The following is a 26,176-nucleotide window of genomic DNA, read 5'->3' as shown; positions in this document are numbered from 1 at the left end:
TTTTCACAGCAAAACAAAGGGGATTTTATGCTTCAGGAGAGAAAGAATCAGAGCTGTGATGCAGATCTGTACCAGGTGAGAAAAAGCAACTCCTGTTCAGGACAAGGAATTTACAGGAGGCTCCTGACACTATGGAAAGCCACAAAGGATCCAGTTGGCCACCTCTGGATAGCACCTCACAATGTCACAATGTCACAGCAATTTGCCCTGCTCAGACAGTGGTGACACCGTCCTGGAACACAGAGGTTCTCCGTTTGGGGCTGATTTTGTCCAGCAGGGATAACTGAGTGACGTGGTTGACTGGGCTGGTTTCTCTGGACAAGGTCCCGTGTTTGTGGGTGAAGGTCAGGTATTCCTGGTACTGCCACTTGCACAGTTGTTTCTTCAGCTCAGTCTGAACCTGTAGGAAGTTACAAACAAAGAAAAAAATACTGAACACTGAAGGTAAAATATGCCCAAAAGTCTACCTGAGTACTTAGCCCAGATAAGTCAGGATTAAACCTTAACACATTTTTAGAAGAATTTGAACTCTGTCCTTATTCATTTTGAAAATAAATCAATTTAATTTCAAAAATTCAGAGGATGGCATGCAGAAGTACATTTGGACATCAGGGAAAGTCACTGGCAATATTTATCATGTTGGTGGCTCCTACTCTGCCTTAATTTTCCCTGTTCACCACACAGACACACAGACAACCCCTGTGTACAACTTCATGGATGGGTCTCTGGATCTTCCAAGAATCTAAAAAATAAAAGAGAGATTTCCTCCACCAATTCAGTGTTCCCGCACTATCCCAGCAAACTCAAGGCCCTCCAGCACTCCTCAGTTTCATCCATACTGATAACACCTTGCCTGGAAGCAGCACAGTCTCTCACATTGTCAGAGATACTCAAAAACTGTGAAAAAACACACACACACACAGAAAATAATAATTTTTATGATTGCAGGGAACCACAACAGATGCACTGCCAAGTGGTAATGAGTGGCCAAGCTGCTCCAGGAGCAGTTATCCCTAAGAAACATGGACAGAAGCCAGCCCAGCTTCGTTTTGGGGCCAGAGATCAGGCTCTGCCTGTCCTGCTTTCAACACCTACTGGATTTCTGTGCTGTGAGGTACATTATGCAAGCTATTAAAAGGCTGCTGAAGCAATTAAAAGGCTGCTGGCAAGCAGTCTGTGATACAGAAGGCAGGTTGGAAGTAGCACATTCTGTATTTGCAGCTGAGTCCTGAAGGCACTCTCTCGGAATGGCCAATATCAGTTGTTTTCCTAAGTAACAAACATATTTTAGGAATTATTCATCGTTGGGTAGGATTGCTTGCACCTCCATTTAGCCTTTCCTGTGAGGTGCTGGAGTGTGTCCAGGGAAGGGCAATGGAGCTGGTGAAGGGATTGGAGAGTAAATCCTGTGAGGAGCAGCTGAGGGAGCTGGAAAGGGGCTCAGGCTGGAGCAAAGGAGGCTCAGGGGGGACCTTGTGGCTCTGCACAAGTCCCTGACAGGAGGGGGCAGCCGGGGGGGTCGGGCTCTGCTCCCAGGGAACAGGGACAGGAGGAGAGGGAACGGCCTCAGGCTGGGCCAGGGGAGGCTCGGGGTGGACAGCAGCAGGAATTTCTCCATGGAAAGGGTTGTCAAACATTGGCAGGGGCTGCCCAGGGAGACTTGGAGTCCCCATCTCTGGAGGTGTCCAAGGAAGGGCTGGATGTGGCACTCAGTGCTCTGGGCTGGTGACAAGGTGGGGTTTGGGCACAGCTTGGACTCGACGGTCTTGGAGGGCTTTTCCAACATTAATAATTCCATGTTCTATGAGAATTGTCCAAGTTTAAGCCACTGCAGAGACTGAGGCACCATTAATGTGTAATTCTCAACTAACACACTCACTTTACTGAGGCTGAGATGTGGTTCTACATTTTCTCATCAGTTTTTATTTGTTCTGCTCTTTTGGAGAAAGCTTCAGCAAATTTAGTGAGGTTTTTGAATGATAAGCTCACTACACTCTACTGCAGGGAATTTATCCAAATTCTAATGGTGTTATAAAACCAGGGAAGAAAGGGTTTGAACAAAACTCCTGATTGTACAAGATGCCCTGGAAAAGGGAAAGGGAAAACAAAAGGGAAAAGGGGAGGGGAAAGAAGAAACAGAAAGGGGGAAAGAGGAAAGGAAAAGGGGAAAGGGAAAGGAGAAAAAGTAAATGGGGAAAGAGAAAAGGAGAAAGGAAAGAGGAAAGGGAAAAAGAATGGGAAGTGGGAAATGAAGAAAATCACTAGGAGTAAATAAACATAGAGAAAGTGAAGAGCTGTACAAGATTTCCATTGACTTATCATCATGATAGCTATCAAAAATAAACCAGGAGAGAAGTCCCCTGAGAGGAAACTCAGCAACCATTTTTAAAGCGTCATTGCTTCAAAGTTTATTTTGTGTCCTCCTGTCAGAACTGCATGAATACAAATAAAGTCAACAAAGGTAACAAGGGACAAAAAAGATATGGGGATGTCATGGTTTCAGGAGCAGATCAAAGACAGATCTGCTCTGAAAATAGGAAAAGAAATTAAAAAACGAGAGGGAACTGCTGAGTTTTAAACTCAACAGATTGATAATCTCAAGTACTTGCTACTCACCTCTGCATTTGAGAAGCAATATAGGAGAGCAACAACAAAACCCTAGGACAGGAGGATAGGGGGTAGAGGGAGAAAAAACATAAGGATTTAAAATACGGAATCAATGACAGACATCAGGTTTCAGACACAGTTTGTGTAAGACAAAGAATGCATATTTTCCATTTTTCTGTTGGAGTTCAGGCAATGTGACACTATTTATTGAGTTTTCATAATAGAATTAAATTCCTCAATGGACTGGTGACATTTTATGTTTATTACTGCCTTTGTACAGAGACAACAAGGATTAATTTGCTGTTTACTGTATCCCACAAACTAATTCTCCCTCAGATAAGGTAAGCATGGAAGAGGGGTCATTTGCAACACATGTCAATGTGGACAAGTTGTGGTGGGGTACAGAGGAAAGGGGAAGGGAAAAGATCTCAGCTGTTCAGTACAAAATGTACTATACACTGTTCCTGACCATCTCAAATCCAAGATGTTGTTCTGAGTAGTGGTACAGCAAAATAAACAATGAAATACTGACATGGTTCACTACCCCTAAAGGGTGAGGGCAGAGCAGGTTGTTATAAACTCTTATTTACCATCCCTCTTATCATTATTACATGTGAAATCATTTTCAATCAGTTCACCTTAATCCACAGACCGGTCTTCATGGCATTCTGTCATTGCTATTCAATAAAGGTAGATATTACACTTATTTGGTGATTATTAATATGAAGTCTGACTCAGAGATTTCAAATAATAAAAGAGCAAGCAACAGAAGAGCTTGTGAAGGAGTGAGATGGGATGTGTGCATTGAAATTGGACACATTAATAAATCCTGCTCTAACAACCAGCCTGAAGTGTGGTGTTACAGACCAGACATCCCAGGGCTGTTAAATATTTTGTCCATCTTACCTGAAATGAGCCCAGGCCCAGCTCGATATAAAGCCGAGCTTCCAGACCAGTGCTCTCTGGGAAAAATGCAAACACAATGTAGTGCACCCCAAAGAGGGGGATCAAAAGCAATGTGGATTTTGCAAGTCGCCTGGGAAAGCAGGAAGTAAAGAACAATGTTAGAGATATGGAGTGAGTGACAGCAATTATATGGTGGAAATTTTTTTCATTCAGAGAACTGTCGCTGTTATCCCCAGAGAGACGGCGAAAATCACGACTTAAGTCCAGGTCAGATTCGTGTGGCTGAAGCGACCTCATTTAATCACCCATACCTTTTATAGCATGGCTCCCAAAAGAGAAATTACATGATTGCCTTATTGACCCACCACCTCTCAAGGTGATAGGTTGAGCAGTAAGACACCCAGTTCCAAATATTACTCTTCCAGAAGGAAAATAATTTTCCCAGTTCTCACAACAACCTGCAGGTGTAAAAATGGTTTACATTCTCTCAAAGTGTTGTCCATCCAGTTCGCATGAGAACGAAAGCTTTCACAGAGAAGCTGTGAGAAGCTGGATTTCTCTAACTGCCCTCTCATGAGAAAGAAAAGTTTCACAGGAAAATTCCTCTGCCAGCCCTTCCTAGCATCCACAGAGAACAGCTTCAAATGGAGGCAGCTGCATCCAGAGAAGTTATGGAAAGGTCCTCTGACTGCACTGGTGGGATCCCCAATGGCTGTGAAGGGGTTTGTAAGCAGCCAGGACTAGGTTTGGTTACAGATTGTATCCTGTTACTGCAAAGAATTTAAAGGAAATTATCTGCATCTTTCTCTGTGTGGCCATTTGTGCAGAAAGGATTGGGAGTGAGACGGATGCATCACCTGGCATTTAGTTTTTACACTTTCAAGCTTTTGAAGTTTCATGTTTTATATTTTACTTTGCTCTTTGTCCCCAACATATGGACCCCACCCTTTTTGCCCTGAAGAAAAAACAAGATGTGATATTTGGGATGAAAAAGAAAGTTCACGTTGTCATTTCTTCTCTTTCTATTAGAGGAGGAGTAGAACTTTCTGTTCTCCTACCCATAAAAAATGTCTTCTAGGAGATAGAACAGGTGAATACCAAGAGACACAGAAATACTTACACAAAGTGGCTTGAATGTCTCCCTCCTCCCTCTTGGGATTTCAATTTATGGACTAGAATCCTGATCACATTAATGAATATAATAAAGTTAATCTGTGAAGACAAGACAAAATCTGTAAATTTACTACAAACCAGGACTTACCTTCAGTTGATACAAATAACTGAAAATCCCCACTTTTAGGAATTGCACTGCTGTAAACCAGTGCTCATCTGTTCTCAGCTCAGATCAATAGCTTCAGAAATAATAATCATCTTTCCCACCAATATATAGTTGCATAAAATATGATGAAAGTTCTGTTGAATTAATGTAGACCTACATATCTTAATATCATTTGATGTCTTACATTAATGCCTTGTACTTCTGGTTAGAACTTTGCAGATTTTAAATGGTCTAAAAAGTGCCTCCTGTTCTCTTCATTGTTTATGACAGGGATTATACAAGATACAGACCTAAAAACAAGACTGCTCCCTCCCTAAATTCAGGTGGTATAAATTCCTGGATAAGGGAGATTTTTTTGCCTTATGATCATAAGAACTCATTTTAAAAGCACACTAGATAAAATTATCTGTACACAGAAACTGAAGGGGAAATTAAAATACTCACTAATACAGTTAGCAGGATGGGGCCTTTGATGATCCATAACACCACTCCATTTTCATCATCATCCCAACATCTGAAACAACAAATAAAACCAGTTTTTCATCTGTCCCATGAGAGCTTCCCACAACACACAAAAGCACTTCTGCCACAGGAAAGGAAAGTGGTGGACACTAAGTTTTAAATCGCTGTCTAAATGTCCCTGGTTTCTGTATAGTCCAATCTAAAGAAAATTGAATCAGCAAGAAGCACAGATTGAAGAAGCAAAACAAAGTCAAGAAATACACATTTGTGTTTTCAGGCTTCTTTCCTGCTCTTCTTACCATTCTCAACTCAACTTCTTTCTCGACTCTCCTGAATTCTGAGCAGGTAGGTATAAAATAGTGCCTTTTCCAGCTGATGTGAAATGATTTGAAAGCCTACAGGACAGCTTTTACCAAGCAATCTTTGTATCTGAATCTCACGTAAAAAGATTAAAATAAAATAAAATCAAATAATTGAATGCAAACAAAAGAAGAAACTACCTAAGACTTAATGCTGGTTGTTTGGGAAGTTCTTATTTGAAGAGATTAGGGTTAGTAATTTATGGTTGACTTTGTACAGAAGCAGCAATTTTCTTGAAATATAATTATTTCAAGGACTGGGCATTAGGGAACTTAAATGAAATTTCAATAGTTTATGTGATATTTCCAGGGTTTATTAACCCATGTATGGACATAAAAATCACAAGACTTAAAGTATTTTCTCCCTTACTTATGTACAAGCTGTAAAAATTACATTGCAACTTTGGAGCATGAGGGGTTTTTCCTTTCTTTCTTTTCTATACATCTTTTTTCCCCCCTCAGAAAAACAGAACACCATAAAAAATGGGATGCTCTTGTCTTCCTTATCCAAGCTCTGACTTACCCAGTGTTTTGTTGGTGGATTCGTGTGAGGACCCAAGCAAACATCACAGCAGTGGGAGCTCCTGAGCAAATCAACGGGAACACAATAGCTGGTTGGAATATCATGTCCCATGGAATCTTTATTCCAATAGGTTCACAGTTGGATTAAAGGTCAAATTATGGGTCAGACAATTTTCAATAACTTCATGAAAGAATTTAATTTGCAGTTCAGGGAAAGGAAAAAGGAAAGGAATAAAACGACAGGAGAATGAAATCATAACAAAGGAGAACAGGGGATGCTGTGAAGCTACATTTTCAGAAATAAAAAGCTAAGAATTACTTGAAGGTTTGGATAGGAATTGAAAGCACTTGTAAAGCTGGAGTAAGCATTTATTTAGCTGGGGCTCTTTCGTCTTATGAATTGTGGCCAACAAACTCTCTTTGTACAGCAGCTGGAAGAGTTCACATTTTTGTCCTAAGGACTCTACTAATCACCCTAGACCAACCAGTGGATAAGAATTCCATGAAAATATAACTAAATCCAGGGTCCAGTGATTTCCAGCCTCATTTTATCACTGCTTATCGTTCTATCCTTCTACATTCATGTGGTTTTTTCAGAAGGTCCATAAACTAGAAATTGCTTTTTCTCTCCTCCTGTGGAATTGAATCTCCAAAGACTGAGTGACTTTCAAAGCTGCCACAAAAGGCACTCTAATCTGCAACAGGTGACATTTTCACTGAGGAATCTATAGAAATATAGGTAATTTCTTTCTAAGTATCATTTGAGTTCTGTAGGAAGGGTGCAGAATTTGTCCTTCCAAATTTTAGCCCTTTGCTCAAGTCCATTAAGGTGGGACCATGTTAAATTCAAGTTGCCTTTTTAATTAATGAAAAGAAATATTTACCTCCACATCACCTGAGATCTGAGTTACCCCTGAGGTGTCTCTCACCTTCCATTGATTACAAAAGGAGATGAGGATTACCACATTATTAATTGAGTTGTTTGCCTTCTTATCTCAAGTTGTCCATGATTAATCAAGGGCTGAGAGTCTACTTTCAGACAATCCTATTTGGAATAGCTCCAAAAAAATTTAATTACATTAAATAAAGTCTAAAAATCCGAAGGTGAAGGATAAAGTAATATTTATTCAGGATAATTTGGATTTCACTTCTAAGTCGAAAAATGTCATTGTAACTGCTCAGTTTGGGTGCCTGTATTTTAGACTGGCCAAGATGAGATGGGGGAGTATCTGAGAGTCACAGTAATTCTGAACAGTGAAAGAAATCTTGTGGGTTTCACATTCCCATTATGAAGAGATGTAATTTTATTAGAGACAATTTAGATGGCTGTGTAACATCAAAAGATTCCTTAAAACCAGGAGATTTCTTGAAAATAAAAGAAAAATAGAATTGCTTGATTCCTAGGCTTGGACTCACATGATTTAAGATTAATCTGTCAAATTCTGCCAACTTAATCACCCAAACTTCTTTAGTCAGTGGAGGAATTAAACATATTTCTAGGATATTATCTGGCCATATCACTCATCCTCTTGAGGCCTGGATAAATCACCACCATGGTGTAAATACCTAAAATATAAAAGGCAATAAATTGGTGTGGCTTTGATGTAGCATTACTGGATGAGCAGGCAACTTCCCTCAGAAAAGTGGCACCTTTGAAGGCTCCTTTTACCTCCAAACACAGATTTGATCCAGTTCTGCAAGCAACCAAAAATACTGAATGGCACAAAGAGGAAGGGAGTACTAACCCCAGCCAGTAAATATGAACCACCACACAAACTTCTTGTTGGAAACAAAGGTCAGCAGCAGCAGGGTCTGCAGGTAGATCCCTTCGATAAGAAGCCAGAAGAAATTGGCTAAAATACTGAATTGGAAGAATGCCACAGCAGCCTTACAAGCAACCTGGAAGTGCAGAGGAAGAAAAACCTTTTAGGTCTACTCTCGTTATGTCTGGTTTCTTTAGACATGTATGCAAAATTCAATGTTACCATGCAAGAATGAAGAAATAACAAAATTTCTGTAGGTTTGGGGTTCCATAATTTGAATTGACTTCAGATTTTTGAAAGGGAAATATTGGGTTTTTCTTACAGATTGAATTCTTTACTGGTAGAAATCGTTAGAATTTCATTAGAGTCAACAGACCTTAAATATCAAAGCTGAGTTCAGCCTTAGCACTTGGTCTTTGGGTTTACATCATGTAGTTTGTTTAAAGATTTCTGGTTTAGCAATAGGAGAAATAGGATGAAAAGATCTCCATGCTGCCTTCAGGTAAAGAATTAAATGTTCAGCCAAGGGTGAGAGAGAGGGGAAGTTCAGTACCGTTGACATGAGGCAGTGGTCCATAGTTTCATCTGCAAACAAAACAGCATCTTTGGTGAAAACAGCAACTGCTCTCAGGATAAAGGAGACAAACAGGTGCATGTGGATGTAATTCCGTGTACAGTGGAATTTTCTGGCATGGAAAGAGAAAATAAAAATAGTTCTTTGAGAAAAATTTCTCATGGTCTCATGAAAAGTCAAGCAGGAGCACACGAGACTGGAGATACCTTGCAAAGCAATAAATGATCTGTCACTGAGAGGCAGTGAGACAGGAGGGAGCAAAGCAGTTGTACCTGTTTAAGCTAAAAAGAGCTCCAGGATAATTGTCCTTGGATCACCACACATTTAAAGGAGATGCCAGAAGCAGAGAGTAACTGTGGGACTCTTGGGCTGGATTATGAAAATACCTTTTAATTATTTTAAATAACTTTTTTTTAAAAATTGAACAAGCTTGCAACAGGCTTTTCAGCCCCTTTTGGGTCACAGAGAGATTGAATTGGTGTCAGTCACATGTTATGAGATGGCTGCCAGAGCAGTTACCCTAAAGTGCATTAATCTGATGAGGAGCAGCTGAGGGAGCTGGGAAAGGGGCTCAGGCTGGAGCAAAGGAGGCTCAGGGGGGACCTTGTGGTTCTGCACAAGTCCCTGACAGGAGGGAGCAGCTGGATGGAGCTGGACTCTTCCCCCAAGTAACAAGGACAGGACAAGAGGAAAAGGCCCCAGGCTGGGCCAGAGGAGGTTTACATTGGATATTAGGGAAAATTTCTTTAAGGAAAGGGCTGTCAAGTACTGGCCCAGGCTGCCCAGGGAAGTGGTTGAGTCCCCATCCCTGTGGGTATTTAAAACACACCTAGCTGTGGTGCTTGGGGTTGTGGGTTAGTGATGGGTTAAGGGCTGGTTGGACTTGATGATCTTAAATGTCTTTTCCAGCCCAACATTTCTATGATTCCCTTTCTCTAGGCTGCCCTGTGCACATTCTACCTTGAGCTGAAGGAATCTCCCTCAAGGTTTGGACACATCAGCCTCGTGCTCCCGGGTCCCTCTGTAAGGGCCATGACCTTTGTGACTGCCAACCCACTCCAGGTAGGGAGCTGTCCTCTGCTCTGCTCCAATCAAACCCCAGATCCACTTCTTAATACCCAACATCATCAAAGGAGGCATTTAAATTTAATCAAATCTCTTCTAATAGCTCTCAGTTATGGAATCAATGGCCTTTCACAGAGGGAATGGACAGTTTAGGAAGCTGTGGTTTAGGGGCATGGGACACATCTGCAGAGTCTGTCTTGTGAAAAGAGTTCACATTTTTGTGGAGCAATAATTATGTTAATAATGATATAGGGTCAGGGTATTTCCTCTTCATGGTGTCATTGAGGACATTAAAACAGAAGGCCCAGCTTGATTGTTTTAACATCTGCAGGGAAACACCATGGCATGAGTAGAGAAGGACTCATCACCATCAAAGATGTTATGTCTTAGAATGATTAGAAAACAACCATAAAAAATCCCACAAAACAAAACCACAGAGGATCTGAGAGAAAATGTCTTAAAACATCCTGAGAAAGGGCCCATTTATATTTACCTGAAGGCAGCAAAGACAATTAAAGCTGTAATGAGCGAAGTCACGGATGCTGCGTAGCCGGCGGTGTAGACACGCCAAAATGCAGAATAATAGGATTTCTGCGGGGAAAGGAGACACAGCCCAATGCAGGTGGTTCTGCAGGATGCACCCTGGGGTGCTCATTCCACAGGGACACATTTCCCTCACTGGTCAGTCCCACAATCTCAGTGCTGCTTGCATGCTCGAGATCTGCTTCAGGATTTCCCCTCCACCGCTAACAAAGGTTTTCCTTTGAATCCCATTTAACCCTGCACAGGAGAGAAGTTTCACAGCCCACAGCTCTCTGACCCCTCTGAGCATGTTCAACAGGAAAATATTAACTTTGATATGTAACTACCTTTTCTCATGTCAGTACATAAAAACTCTGGAGCACTGAAACCTTCTGGTGGGAGATTTGTGAATCTGTCACTTTAGGCCCAGGCCAGATTTGATAATTATTGATTTTCATAAACAGCTATAGCTGAAAGAGAAATAAAACTCTCAATTTGTAGGTGAGGATGCTGAAACATTGACAAAGACTTACATCATGTTGTGGAGGTTAAAGTTAAAGCCAAGAAAATCACCTCACAGTCCTTAATTCTCTGGACAAAGAGTTCATTCCTTGCTGTATATTGTAGCACTGTAAATTCTTTATAATTCGTTTTCAATTTAGACCTATATCCTTAGAAATCCTAATCCTATGTCCTAAGAAAAATAAAGCTTTTTTTCTTGGCTTTAACTATGCAAATTTTATTCTGGTTCACTACAAGATCACCTAATTATTTAAAATCCCAAGAAACTAAATTCTCTGAACCTAGGCAAATTTCCTCCTTATAAACCCAGTGGACACTTTGTTCTCTAATTGATCCCAAATCTGTTTATCCAAGAGGCTGCAATTCTAGGTTAAGGCAGCAGATTAGCAATTTTAAGTAGATCCATAAATAGATCTTGTAACCCTGACATTATAGGAATCATCGTGGTGTTTCTGAAAGAGTCCTGATCTTTTGTACAGTGTTTTCCAAACACAGATGAAAATTAGGAAACAGGTTATTTAACTGAATAATGAAGTGTTTCAGTTCATTTTATCTGTTTTTGTAGGAGAGGTGAAAAAACTAAATACAGAAGGCATCATTGGTGCTCACTGCCCATACAAAGTACACAGCAAGTGGTTCTGTTAGGATACAACTGGGACTTTTTCTCATTTCCCTGTGTTTGCAGGGCAGCAGAGATTGCTGATTTATCTTCCTTTTGTAGTCCAACCTTGTGGATTTGACTGGAATGACAAACTAAACACAGCCAGAGCACAGACAGCAGCTCTGTGCTGAAATCTGCTATCGTGGTGAAATATAAATATAGTTTCTTGCTTGATTTTATGCTAGACCAGCCTGAAATTAGGCCTGGTTTAGCATAATCCAGGGAGTGCTTGGAGAAATCCACCTGGAGAGTGAGCTTAGCCCTGTGGGAGAACTGCATGGGGGCTGGAGAACTGTGCTCCAGAATACACATCCTTTTATGAGTCTTGCATCCCTCCTGAACTGTTCAGATCATTTCCAGCCTCTTTCCAGAAGGCTTTTTAACAGCTGTTTAAGTTTTCTAAGCATTTATTTAAGCTTTTTAAGCATTTATCTTTCTAGCTTCCCCAAAGTGCAAAGTACAAATATTCTTATTTATAGGAGGTGGATCGAGCTCCAAATATGAACTCCAGTATAATGAGGAGGAATGTGGAAATTTAAATCATATCAAGATGTGGATGTGACAGAAGTGCTGCTGGAGCTTAACTGAGCACCAATGATGATCATCAGATAGGAAAAATAGTCACTTCCTGCTCCACTGAACACCTGAGATAAAGTGTGGAAATACTAAATGGCACCCAAAAGTTCCCTCCCAAGGATGTGTGTTGACCACCAGGCTATAAAATTAAGAAATATTTTTCTATGACTCAAAGAAAATCTGGGAAAAAAAATCAATAGGAGGGATCCAAAGGAATTCTCCCTGAAAAAATCCCTGAGGACAGGTGGGTGGGGCTTCCCTGAGAGATGGTGCGTGATTGAGGATTCACATCACCTCTGTCAGAGAACCAAAGTCTTTGTTAGTTTGGACCAGTGAACTAATCATGAGTTTAACACCAAGAGGAGATATCTGGATGGAGATGAAAGTGCTGACTGCTGCTCACTTGCTTTATGTTAAGCCTAATTTGTTAAACGAGCTCTAAATATACCTAAAAGTTTTGAGTTTAGCACTGAAAGTTGGTAATTACTGGGTCCTGACAGGACTCAGCTGTGTGGAGCATCCAGCTAGTCAGGAGAGGATGCTCTGGAGATGTTCAGAAGCAGGAAATCAAGCACCCACCTGATCCTCAGGTCCTTTGCTGGAACCTTCATCAAACCCACAGGCGATGGTGTATGGTGGGAATGGCTCTGACCAATATTCCTCCTGTGTACAGTTCCTCTGAAGGAAACCTTCAAAGGTGAAACACAGCACAGAATTGATTATGGGAGGGTGGTGCTGCTGTTCTTTAAGTTTTGATGAGTAGCAATAATTTTTTATTACCCCTTTGATTCCTAAGTTAGAGACTCACAGCTTAAGTCATGTTCAGCAAGATTAGCTAAAAGAATTACAATATTCTATATATCTATCCTTTAAAAAATTGAGGGAGATGTTCCCGATCATTTCGAGATGCAGTGGGACTTGCACATTTCATAGGGGAAATCAACTCTGCAAATTCAATCCGTCCACGGAGGAAATCAAATTATACATTTGCAACACATTTGGGGATTGTGGGCAAAGCCCTGAGCTGCCTGTTCCAGACTGGAAGCTCCACACAAGTTTGGATCTTGGTCCTGCTCTGACTGGAGGATTGGACTGGATGACCTCAGGAGGTTCTTTGTAATATTAATTAACGTACATTTTTATAAATCTGTGGTTCTATGACATATTCCTTTATAAATTTAGCAGCATGATGCGCTTGTCCATCATATTTAGATCAGCAAAGGGATTAAACATTTCAGTACAGCTTAACACCAAAAAAAAGAGTGCCAACATTGACCCCAAGCTGAGATATTATCTGGATAATTACTGAATGCTGACTGACATAACAGCATTGTGAACCACGAAAAGGTGAAGGAATCCTCAACTACTAGAATTCATTTAAAATAAAAAAAAAAAATAATATGGAGAAAAAGAATAGGAAAAACATCTTGCCATGGGTACTGGTGAATTCTTCAAAAAATCGTGGACAGGGAATTTTAACCACTTCTCCAAAAGTGGCTCTAGGCCAACAGGTTAAACCATCCCAATCTCTGGCACATCCTGAAAAAAAGGAAAAGTGCATCTAAATAGAGAAAAACACGGAGAACATCGCACATTTGATCTTCCATAATGAGATTGTCTGTGGCTTTCCCACTCGTTCACATGCAAGAGCCGCAGCAGTTCTGCAAATGAAGGAGTGGAATGGTTTCCTTTTCTCCTTGCATGCATCCTTGCTCAGACTTGGTATTCCAGCTGGACCTTCCCCCTCCTTATCTCATGAGAGAAGGTACCTGAAATTCAAGCAGACACAATCCAAAAGTCAAATCAATTGGAGATCTTTTCTATTGTCAAAACAAAAGCCACCAAAATAAAAATATTGAATAACGATCAGCACTTGAGATTTCTCATTACTCCTTTCTCATTACTTGAGATTCCTCATTAGAAGTCTACTGAAATACATCAGACTTTAAATTCAGCCTTAACCTCTTTATTTCATGTTTGAAAATCTACCAATTTCACCTGGCTTAAGGGAAAGAAGGGCTGAAGTCCCCGTTTTAGGCAATCAATGGCATTTTTCCAATGGATTTCCAAAGGGATTAGATTCATCCCTGACTAGGAGAAGATCTCAGCATTATGAAAATGACCATCACTGGAAGTGGTTGCAACTCATGAGGTTCCCTAAAGCAGAGTGCTGGCTGATGACATGGGGTATGCTACTGGCTCTGAGTCCCCCAAAAAGAGTTTTCAGAAGTTCCAGTGAATCACAGCTTTGTCACAGCTGCATCACACTGAGACTTCAAGCTGCTGGCAAGAGGGTGTGGGGGCAGCACAGAAAAATTGCCAGCATGTAAATATGCCTGAAACAATAAAAAAAAGCATCATGCTGTAACCAGAACTAAACTCTAGGGAGTCATAAGGCAGGTATAAAGCACAGGTTTGGGTTGGGAGATGTTATTTTCTTTCATGATTCTTTTCTACTGCCTCTGTGATGAATGAGAAGGCAAAACTAAAGTTGTCAAGAGCTGAAATGTGGAAGCAATACTTGCCGGCAGCTGAGCAAAGTTACTCTTTGGCTTTTAAAATGATAGCCCTGAGAATCTCCCACAGCATTATCCTCACCTCACCCTTGTGAGGATGAAATTCCTGGCATACCCAATTTTCCAGGGAAAAATAGAGGCCCTGATTCATTAGCTGTAATTTTAATTGTCTCAAATATTTCAGCTAATCTTAGCTACGTTCCCTTTGTGATCAGCGGGAAGAAACAGTGACTTCAAGTGCTGATTCATCCCAAATATTGGCGGCTTCTTCCTGAGGACAGGATGAATCACACCCTGCAAATATCTGGCTCTCACTGATGGTTACAGCCTAAACTCGGCCACTAATTGTCAAATTAAGAAAGTCAGGTAATTCCAGTGCCCCTTGGACATGCAGTGGCCCCCACACTTACACTTAGCAACTGAAATGGTCCTTCTTAGAGAGGCTGTAGTAGATTTGAGGAGCTGGGTCTAAAATCCTATTTTATTTGGCAATGTGGAGTTAAAAATGATATTTGTGTGACCTTGTGTAGGAACAGAACCTGTATGTCTCAAGTCTTAGATGTGGTTTATTTCCAGTGACTTCTACAATTTATATTAAAGAAATTCCTGAGGGCAGAGGCTGAAAAGGGAATTTTTCATGCCAAGGTTTTCAAGAGACTGGTGGTGTCCAAGTCACCTAAGACTCCATAAAGACAACTGCAGTAGGAGTTGTATCTATGAATACTGACACCATAGATATTTAAGTCTTGTTCAGTAATCCAGGAATTTGTAGACAGTGAAGGAAAAAAAAAATGGGGTTTAGAACTTGATTCATTTGACCTATTTTATACATCTGCTCCAAAATGAGAGGAATTGCACCTGAGCTCTGCTGGTGACACTCACTGGACACTGCTCTGTACAACAAGAATAATGTGGAGCTACTTTGGATTAAGAACTGTGACACAGATTGATTCCAGCACAGATTCTCTGTGACTGCTGAGGTTTAACTCTACAAATTGTGGTCCTTCTCCTTGTCTCATTGAGTTCCTGGAAACTGAAACACAAGCAATGGACTTTTACCTGTCTTAGTCTAATTTTATCCTCCAGATAAAATATTTGGGATAAATTTCCTGATCTAATGTTTGATTTCAAAATATATTGAGAAAGGCTGTAAATATTAAAACAGACTTTCAATAAAGTCTTTCCATATCTAGAGAATAAAAGGTGGAAAGGGGAGCTTTGAGAAGCCCAAAGTTGACAAGGTTGTAGTTTTTACAATAGTTTAACAGAACTCTCAGGGATTTTTATTTCTTTTGCTACAATGAGCATGCTAAAACCATGTAATTATTTTTGTGTTGAAGAGGAAGATTCCTGGAATGACATCCTGTAATGCATTTTGAAAATGCCTGATTTATACCAGAACTTTTTTGGGGTGGGTTACTGTGTGTTCTAAGTGAAAAATGTGTCCCAGAGGTATTTTGGATTTCGTTAAAGTGTGTGTGAGAGAATAGCACCAAAATAAAATAGGAAAGTGGAAGAGGAATATGAAACACTAGAGTGATTGGGAATACTGCAGAACAGTATAAAAGACAGAGGAAATATTTTGGGGATTAGACTCCGATTTTCACCAGGCTGCTAAAGGCAAAATTCCAAATGGTCTAAATAATTTTATCCCAACCAAATGCATGAGGTGTCTTTGTCTCATAATTCCTCTGCAGGAAATAAACATCTTAAAATTCATGGCACTGAAAAATCTCACTGAGGTGGATTCAAATTTTTCTAAGCAAAGTTGACCAGCAAAAAAAAAGACTGATTTTATTAAGGAGTTTGAGCATTTTGAAATTTTCTGTTGAGTTATTTCTAAGCATATCTCCACAATGCCAAAACCCCAGGAGGGAACACCCTACACAGCATTCTAAATATATTTTACAGGCTTTGTTCCACATTCATTTTAGTTTTCAAAATTTATACCTGAGCATGTAATAGACTTCCAAAAACCACTGCAATAAATCTTTAAAAGCAAACAAATAATGTCTTAAATTGCAAAAATGTAAGATTTTTAAGAACTTGGGATTTTCTTTAATTTTTATTTCCCCCCGAATAACATTTCCACCAGATTGGAATGATTCCCAACACGATATAATCTCAACAGGGTCTTCAGTGCCTTCTGAGGGAGTTTCTTTGGAGTTTTGGATATAAATCAAGACCACACCAAACCCTTCAGTAACGTGAGACATTCCAGGCCAGGGAATGACCATCAGGACCATTACCTTTAAGATCAGGTGAGGCAGATTCATTGTGTTCCAAGCAGAGAGCCTCCTCTTTGACCACCTGCTGGAATATTTTGCATTCTGGATGGATGCCCGTAACCTTGGCGAGAGAAAGACAAAAAAGAACCCCAAGAACTTCTGTGATAATCAGAATGTGAAAAGTCAGTTTGTACCTCGTGGGTTGTACTCTGAGGTCTACGAATGTGAAAACTCCAGCTAAAATTGTGGGGTTTTTTTTTCCCCTTGCAAATAGAACATGTGAATGGCAGGAGGAGTCTGTGATCCCAAACAATTATTAATTTGTATACATTTCTGGGTGTACATTCCGGATGGATTCCTCAGTGTACCACAATAGTCAGCTCATGCAGCACCTCTCCTCCAATCTGGGCATTCTTATTCCCTTTCCTTTGCAGTTATGATTTACAGAAAACTTAAATGACATTCACAGTTTTTTGGATTTTCACATATTTACCAATTATGTGGCCAAAATTGGATGAATCCACCAGCTATGGGGATATTCACATCAAATTCTCCAAACTTACGTACAGTCTGAACGCATAAATATTTCTTCTCCATAAACCAACTAAAAATAAATAAATTTATTTAAAGAATTATAGTCTTGGCCATAGTTTAATCCAAATGATTGAAAAATTCTATGAATATATTATCTGAGGATGTTGCACACACCTTAGGCAGAGGAGCTGCTTCCATTTTAACAGCTGAAGAAAAGAGAAAGAATTCATTACTTGATTGGGAAGCTTAAGGAATTTATTTATCTCACAGATTAAGGTACATTTAAACAGCTAAATGGATTTCTAGGCAGCAGTTGTTGAATAGGGTCTGAATTCATTCTCTTAGCTACAGATATTTAGTCCCATTTATTGTCATGTATTTTGCTTGACCTTCATCTCCCACTCCAGAAAGTTTCATGTCCCCTGTAGTCCTGCATCCTCCACAATCCCAAAATTATTTCCTCTGCAAAGGCAAATAAATTCTGAGAAAGAAACAATGCCAGTGCCTACACATGATTTTGTTGTCTCAGCCTCTTTTGCATCCCTTGGGAATTTCAAGGAGGTCTCAGTCACGCAGAAATGGTTGGTGCTGTTTGGGATGTTGAAAGGTATCTCAGCCCTCCTGTGTAGTCTCTGCACTAATTTTGTCAGCCCCATCTGGCAGTCTCAAAAGCATTATTTGAAGTCTCAGATGAATTATTTGATGTCTTAAATCTTCTACACACCCATCTTTAGGAAACTGAATGAAGCCCATATTCAAGTTAAGAAAGCCACTGAAGTGTATTCAGAGAGCTGGGTACTGGACCAAAGCCTCTTTTGGGATATTGGGATCTTCAAGACAGAGGGAGTCTTATCTGGAATAGAGCAGAGTTTTTGCTTCTCTCTAACCTATGCTATTCAAGACAAAGCCAGGGGCTCAGTTAGCAGCGATTTTAATGGAAAATGATGGATTGAAGACTTTCCAAGATGTTTTTGAGGAAGGCTGTAGGCCATTTTAACCTCTTCTGACTTTGAAAAGTCAGTGCAGATGTAAACATCGCTTCTATACTGCCTTTTCAATCTCAGAAAAATGATTTATTGGCCTTCAAAATGTTTTCAGTGAGCAGAGCAACCAGGATTTCTTTTAGCCTCCACAGAAACTCTGCTGGAAGTTATGCAGTCTATTCCATCTTAGCAATAATATCTGCTAAGGGGCAAAAATTAGAGCACAACTTTATCTCTAAAAACCTTTTAAAATTCTGCCAACATTTGGGTTTTAAAGTAGCATAGACAGACTTGTCTTAATTATGAGGCCCCAGAGAGGGTTCATCCATGCTAATATTAGAACAGAAGGAGGATTAGGGGCACTGTTTGAAAAGAAAGTGAAGACATGGTGCTTTTCCATGCATTTTATTACTCCAGTGGGTAATTCAAACTACATTTTATAAATCAGAATGAATTACTCTGAAGATAGTATTTTTTTCTCTTCAACTCTAGTAACTCAATTCTGAAATGAAATTTTTCAGGTGTTAATAGAATCCCTGCTCATCACTTTACATTTAAACAGACATTTCACTTTGCAGTTTGCCCACATAACAAATGAATTCTCTGAGTAGAAGTAACAAAATAATTGCTCCATAAATCTCTCACTATTTCAGTTCATAAAAGTGGATTCAGCTGGACAGAGAAAAAGCCATCCCTCTACTTTCTGGAATTCCTGGGTTCTGTTACAGCTGATAATTTTGTGTTTGGAATATTCTTAGGCTTGATGTTTAAAAGTCATGACAATTTGAGATGATGCTCTACCATCTACACTGAGTCCTCTGCTGAAAGACTTGAAAGCAGAAGCCACTCATAACCCAAAACGCAAACAAACCACGAAATTTGAAATGTCTTAGAAAAAAAGCACTGAGGAGAAGTGGGTTAAATTAACTCCCACCTCATGGCAGAAAAGTTGGGAATCCTAGAAACACACAGAATTAGTTCTGAAAAATTTCAGAGGAGGAAGAGTTATCTTTTCTCCAGAAATTAATCTGAGAGACACACGCAGCTGATACAGGTGGAATGAGGGGCACTGAGTGTGCCAGACTCCTGCTGCTCAAAGTAGGCTGCATCTCCTGTCTTCTCTCCTTTGGTAAATCCACACCTGCTGAACCAGACCCTCAATCACCATTATTCATCAGAGTTGCTGGAAAAATGGGGGGGTTCTTCATTTACAACAGCTGGGGAAGCTCCTACCCTACCCCTGGGGAGGTGGTACTGCCTTGGTTTCACACACAGCAGAGGAATTGCTGAAACAGGTCCATGTAGTCCTGCCTCCTGCCTCTGAAAATGGTGATAACTCACCAGAAAACGTGCTTTGATGATTTCTTTTGGAAATCCTGGTCAACGGGTAGTGATACTCAGAGGGTGAGGAGGCCCCTGGCACAGAGCACCCAGAGAAGCTGTGGCTGCCCCTGGATCCCTGGAAGTGTCCAAGGCCAGGTTGGAGCACCCTGGGATAGTGGAAGGTGTTGAGGTTGGAACTGGATGATCTTTAAGGTCCCTTCCAACCCAGCCCATTCTGTGGTTCTTTGATACCCATGGGGGTACTGCAGTCGATCCCACTGGCACTCAGAGCTAGAGCAATTAACCAGTGGCTCACAGTTTGTTTCCTTCTGGGTTTGTGGGTTTGGGGTGGGCAGGGCTACAACCACAGCACCCAGACATTTTATTATGGGCCAGTACAGCTATTAAATATCACTGACACTTCAGTGTTTGAAAATCAACATCAAGTCCTATTTCAGATGTAGCCTACAGACTATCCCATCAGAAGAAAAAACGAGGCTGGTGTTATTAATTTATAATCATGCAGCCTCACTCAAAGTAATCCTACTGTTGGACAAAAAAATAAGGAAAAAATGACACATATACAAGAAATTGAGAGTAGTGACAATGCTTCAATTCAATGGCTCTCCTCAGGCATTAAGAAAAAGGAAAACATTAAACTATTGCATAAAGAAAAGCCTTGTGGGCAGAGCATTACTTGTGATTTGTTGTCCATGGCTTATTTTCTGCTATTAGACTCACAGTGCCTTGAGTGAAAAGTTTTTGCTCTGATCTGCCTACGAGGGTTGGGTGATGGGGCCTTCTAGAAAGCAGGAGCTCTGCATTTAGTGCAGGGACATTTTGTGGCAATTTGGGAGGCACCTGCTCAAAAGATGGTTTTTGTAGGGAAAGAGTAGCTCCTGCTCAACATAAAAAAGGAAAGCAGAGCAGAGCTTTCTGAGGCAGGCATGTCCAATCTGGCAGAGTGTTCCCGGCCACAGTGAGAAGAGTAAGAGGCTGATTTAAAATGTCATTCCTTGGATCAATATTTCCCAGTACCTCGGCGGTAACCTGGCCTGACTCTCACTGGAAATCACAGTGGGATGCCTCCACCACAAGATTTACACGTAAAACTTAGAAGTTTCAGGAAGTGTTGTAGACAGTCCTCAAGGAATTGAGCTTTGCATTCCTGAACACCATAACAAAAAGATCTTTTTACTGCACTGTTATTGATCAGCCAAAATTCACAGGGGTGTTTTGACTCGTCATCCCTACCACTAAAACAATCTTGCCTGGAACACGGCGAACACTAAAAAATTACTTATGACAACCATGAGCATGCTAAAAACCTGGGCTTGCACTGACTGTAAGACTTCATTTTCTTCACATCTGTAAGGTTATTGCACAGAAACCTTAAGTGGCTTATTCACTGAGAGTAAGTATAGCATTGTTTTCTATTTCCTCTGTTTCCTGATAGTTTATTTATTTCCCCAAATCTGAACAGAAAAATCAAAGTAATGGCACTTTGGGCTTTGATTTACTTATGTCGGACAACATGGAATTTAGCAAGCACTGGGAGGAGTATTTCTAGTGACATCCTCACATCATGCTTAGTGCAATTTAATTTAAAGGAATCTTACTTAGGGTCCACCCAAAAATGGTGCCCCCAAGCTGCTGTGGGGGTAGAAAAACTGTAATTTAGATGTCACACAGAAGGCAGATCTTCACTCATTAAGATGTCCATTAGCACACTTGAGGAAAAGCAGGGGCATTTTCTATGCTCTCTGCAAACAAGGGAAGTGCTTCAAAGCTGGGCACTGAATATATTATTCACCTTTGAAAAAGCAATTCCACGGGATCAAAGAGCCAGCAGTAACACTCAGTCTTTTTTGAAAATTAATCAAAGCTCCAAGAATTGGCTGAATTCATTGACAAGATGAGAAGCTCTTTCCAGTGATCTGTTTTAGCTTCCAGTGCCCTGCAATCCTAAAGCCTCACAAACAGGTTTTGCGTCAAGTACATAAATCATTGACTAAGAATATTCATCACTGTTCTTTTTGCCTCTGTCTCCTCAGCTCGCATTCATGTCTCAGATCCCAACTCAGATATGCTCTGAAATCAATCCTGTACTCCCAGTTCCCACTGTCTGTGCTTCCCCTGCTCTTCTGATATGACTCTGACACCTGAATATTTTAGTTGTCCCTCACACAAAGTCGTCTGCCATTCATGTCACACACTGACTCCCACCTTGGAGGATTAAAACTCACCTGGTATTTTAGAATACAGAAAAGCACAGCAGGGACTTCTCCTGCATCCCATTTAAACGTGGGATGAAGTGTTCATTTAGTCCTAAAAGTTTGCCAGGGATGCCGAAGGCATGGGGCAGAGAATCAGGATATGTTTTGAAATAGACTCATTTTTTCAAGTGAAATTTTGATGTTCAGGAAAGGCTTTTAGGATGGAGGAAGGCTCATGGAAAAAATAAAAAGTTGAAGACAGGTTGAATAACAAAAAAAGAAAACCTCAGCCTTTTTCATAAACTTCCCAGTCTGTTGAATATATCTCATCAAAACCTCCCATCTGCTTAAGTCCTTCCCAAAAAGCGAGGTGCTAATTAAAAATCTTTGAGATTGGGGAGTGCACGACACTGAAGCCAATTTTCTCATGTGTTAGGAGGGATCTGGAGCCCACCCCAAGCTCCAGGAGCTCCTGTCCATTTCATAGCTACATTCCCAGTCCCTGCAGTAAAAAACCTTCCTGTCCAAGCCCTGGCCTAGAAGTAATTCTGGGATATTTATAAGGTAATATGTGTAGAACTGTGTTCTGTCAGAAAACGACAAGAAACTATAAAAAATAAAGATTTCTTGTGCAGTAAAAAAAGTCAGCTCAAATCTTATAAACTCAGTTGCATCCGCTTAGGTTTTTTCCACCATCCCCAAGCTGTGTTTATCACTCTGGACTCTGAAAAGCACCAGGTCACCCCAGTGGTGACAGAACTCCAGTCCCCAGCCGTGCATTCAGCTCTCACACAAAGTCCTGCCCTCGGCTTCCAGCTCTGACACAGTCCTGATCCCAGACGCTTCCAACCCCAAAGCTAAAGCCTCATTTCCAATCTTTAGTCAGTTAAATAGATTATTTCAGGAGTCTTTTTGGCTGGAAATGACTACCTAGAGGATATTTTCCATGTATGTTTTCTCTCTCTATCTCGATTACCTATGGAAGAGGGGAAGCTGAGACACTGATTGCCTCACAGTCATTTAGAGGAACATATTTTCAATATTGTTTTCAAGACATTGAATGCTCCTCTGTGGATTGGACTGTATTTATATGACTGTGTTTAACTGCATGACCTTATACAGAACAGCCCTCGCCATACATATTTATCCATGTATATCATTATATTTATCCACTCATAGGTATTCTTTTTGAGACAACACAGCCATACTAATTTATTTTGTTTATAAACCCTGTGTAATTAGTATTACCTTGGGAAAAATTAATTTATCAGCGCTATGCTAAACTGGGTAGAGCATTTAATTATTACTAATGCTTGATGAATAACAAAACACTAATAACTGAGGATCCCCATTTTCTGCTATTGCAAGTATTCCTGTAAACTAAAGAGAAATTTCTCTCTTTCTGTATCATTTTTTGCCTACAGGTGGGATTCATGTCAGCTCATCCCAAAGTCCTGAAACCTGGAAGTCAAAGTCCTCCAGCAAGTTCATTTAATTGATCTGTATTCTTGGAGTGTTCCCATCTCTTCCCAGTAATATTGAAGGAGGCTCAAGGAGTAGCTTTAGACCAGATTCCTAATTTTAGACAGTTAATTGTAGATGATTAATCTAAATTTGCCCATCAAGCCTCCCTTAATGATCAGTGAAAGCAGACAAGCAGTTCCAGGGAAGGATTCCTCCTACTTTGCTCGGACACCTGCTTGAGGACAGTGACTGCCTGTACAGGAGCCTGTCTCCCTCCATTAACTCCCTCCAGGCTAAAGAAACACCCAAACACAGATTATTCCACACATCCAGATCCCTATGGAGAGGAATTACAGTCTGCAGGGACCAGCTTGGTAGAAGAAGCACAAATTAGCCAATATTAGCTAAACACGGAAATTTAGACGCCCGGCTTTGTTTTAGTGGGAGCTCAGCACCTTGCCATGGGTTTGGATCCATATGTCCATTACCACAAGAAATGCTTTCCTGAAGGGAATGTACAGCCCAGTGATGACCCATCTGAGTGGCCATTCTCACCTCCATTCACTAGATCAGACTGAAGCCCTTCTCAGAAATGGGAAATGCAGGTGTTTGGAGAGGAAAGCAGTTTAGCACAGCAGGGAGAGCAGTGAAGGCAGAGTCTTTTCTGCTCCTTGTCCTCTGCTTCCTCAGACTCTGAACTCTTTAAGACAGGAAAAGTCATTTTTAGGCATTTCAGCCTCTGCTGCTCTCTGTTCCTTGTCAATTACTAGTGAAGGGTGTTTTTTTTTAGTGTCAAGGACTCTATTCTGCAAGGCACAAATTGTATCCTGCAACATCCCTGTGGAGCTGACAGGAGGTAACAGTACCCAGTTCCACAGAGGAAGTGTTCAGGATTAGCCCTCTAGTTTATTTTCATATTGATTAATGACTTATTTGCAGTATTCATACAGGAATTATTTCTCTGCTCAGACATGATCCTTTGAAACAGGAAAGGATTCTTTCCTCAGTACATCCTATGGGTCTCAGGCCTTCCCCGCCTGTTTACCTGAGCATGCAAAGAGACCTAGATTGAGACACTTTAAACCCCACTGACATTCAGAGCATTGCCTCTCACCAGACATGCAGTTGATGTTCACATTTGAGCAGCAATTCGAGGCCAAAATCTGTGTAGATCACACAGTTGATAGAATTTCTTTGATTATGGGCACAGCCTGCTGCAATGTGCTGCAATATTAACATGATGTATGGCAGCCCACGGATGTGCACGATACATCACTTTGGATCAGCTCCACTCTGCTAACAGCAAGAATGAGCTGTGCCTCTATTAGGTGTAAAAAGGCTGGCCCAGATGCCAAAGTCCTTTACCTGTAGCAATCTAACCCTTAGTCTGACTGGTTTTGTCTGAAAGGACAGTATTACACATGAGAAAAACTACACTGGCGAGGTTTGCATGGCAAGGACCCACAACCTATCCCTTGTACATAAATTTGTGTAAATACGGAGGAAACTGCGAGATCCAGAGGTCGTGCAGGTGTGAAAACTTACATCCCATCTCTCACCTTCTCAAAATGAAAGGTCAAGACCAGTCTGCAGCCATTTAAGCTCTCACAATTATCAACAGGAGAAAGCAGGCCCTAGAGAAGCACCCACTCCATCTGGCTTTCTCAGGACAAGATGGAATATTTCCCGGGAAGGTGATTCTCTCCCTCTTGACCACAGCAGGAGCCTGAATGCCTGCCCACACTGAACATTTCACTGGGAAATGGCTAAAGTTTGCATTAATGAGTCCCTGGTAATCACACCCTGAGGAAGGGTTCCAAACACTTCCCCGAGGCTGAGGATTGAGGGCAAAGAAGAGAAATGACTGTGCTTGGATTTGCACTAGTTTTTGTTAAGCAGCCCAGGCAATGCCAGTGGTGGAGCATGGAGATCAGGGAGGGAGGGCTGTGCGTGGATTGGGTTCCTGTGCTCATCCATCTTCCCTGATGTCCAGCGGCACAACCTCACCTGCTGCCCTCAGTGCACAGCAGACATGAGACAGTTCATGCTCCTGCTTGGTGATATCCTAAACCTTCAGCTCTGAACACATCTGTGCCCTCTCAAAGAGGTAAATGTCCCCCATCCATCAGGAGGAACTATTCCTTTCTAGTCCTCCTCCTTCTGCAAAGTTGCCTTTCTCAGGACAGCTGGGACAGCAACCTGTCCCCTTCTGTCCCTCTAAAGCCCTGCTACAGCCATTTTGATTTAGGGGTGCTCTTCTGTCCTTTGGAGACTGCAGTTCTAACAGGTCGAAATGAAAAGACATTTATTAACAGCATCTTGAGGCTGGAAAATTTTAATGAAAGGAGCTAGGTCAACACACTAACTAAGGAATATTTTTTTTCTTTCCTCCCCTCTAACGTCTCTGTCTCATTTTATATTTTTCTTCTTAATCCTTTCCTTGTTTTTCCTTCTTTCTCCCTGCTCCCTGTCAGGAGAAAAGTTACGCAGCTTCTGCCTACTTTCCCCCACCCCGGCTGCAGTGGGGCAGCTGCAGAGCCATCCAGCTGTGGCGGGCAGTGTCGGGAGCCAGATGTGCGGTCCCCCCGCCCCAGCGGTTCCCCCGCAGGCACTCACTCACCAGCGGGAGCAGCAGCCAGCACAAAGTTCGCATCCTCCGCAGCAGCCGCCGGGTCCTGCCGCTGCCTCTGCCTGCTGTGATGCTGCCAAAAGCCGAGGCTCTGCCCGCCCCCACCTGCCCAAGACCCGCCCCGAGAGTCTCGAACCTCCCGGAGACCCCCGGCATCCCCCCGCAGGATGGGAGAAGATGGACAGAGATTCTCCAGGATCCTCCGGGGATATTGGATTCACCTCCATGAACCTGTCTGGTCGCCCACCTGCAAAACAGGGAGCTGGGACACCAACGTGTGTTTTAGGGTGGTTTTGGAAGCAGAAATTCTCTGTGCAAGCAGAGAGGCTGCGTTCACTCCTCCTGCTGATGGGGCCAGGAGCGTGGCTGCGGGTTTTCCAGGGATCTGGGGTCTGAGTGGGTCACACAGCGTGGGATTCCCTTTGGGACTCTTAGAGATGGAGTTTCTGAGTTTCAGCATCCCCC

At 41.4% G+C, this 26,176-nt stretch overlaps 1 protein-coding gene across 1 annotated transcript; it reads right to left on the bottom strand.

The window, feature by feature from the left end:
- Positions 1–211: 211 nt before the first annotated feature.
- Positions 212–25,738, bottom strand: LOC309581100 (vasoactive intestinal polypeptide receptor 1-like; the record flags this gene model as incomplete). The annotated part of the gene is made up of 13 exons (XM_082295525.1): positions 25,703–25,738; positions 16,584–16,683; positions 13,250–13,357; positions 12,398–12,507; positions 10,031–10,128; positions 8,452–8,584; positions 7,881–8,034; positions 6,137–6,197; positions 5,237–5,306; positions 4,634–4,725; positions 3,514–3,643; positions 2,617–2,658; positions 212–400 (listed from the first exon to the last, which is right to left on the bottom strand). Exons 1-13 carry the CDS (start codon positions 25,733–25,735, stop codon positions 212–214), a joined length of 1,320 nt encoding a protein of 439 aa, XP_082151651.1. The 5' UTR covers positions 25,736–25,738.
- Between the last annotated feature and the right edge of the window lie 438 nt (positions 25,739–26,176).

This window comes from Coloeus monedula (genome assembly GCF_965178545.1).
Source record: "Coloeus monedula genome assembly, chromosome: 1".
Classification (NCBI taxonomy): domain Eukaryota; kingdom Metazoa; phylum Chordata; class Aves; order Passeriformes; family Corvidae; genus Coloeus; species Coloeus monedula.
The sequence above is the reverse complement of the archived record's forward strand: the minus strand, read 5'-3'. Positions and strand labels throughout refer to the sequence as shown.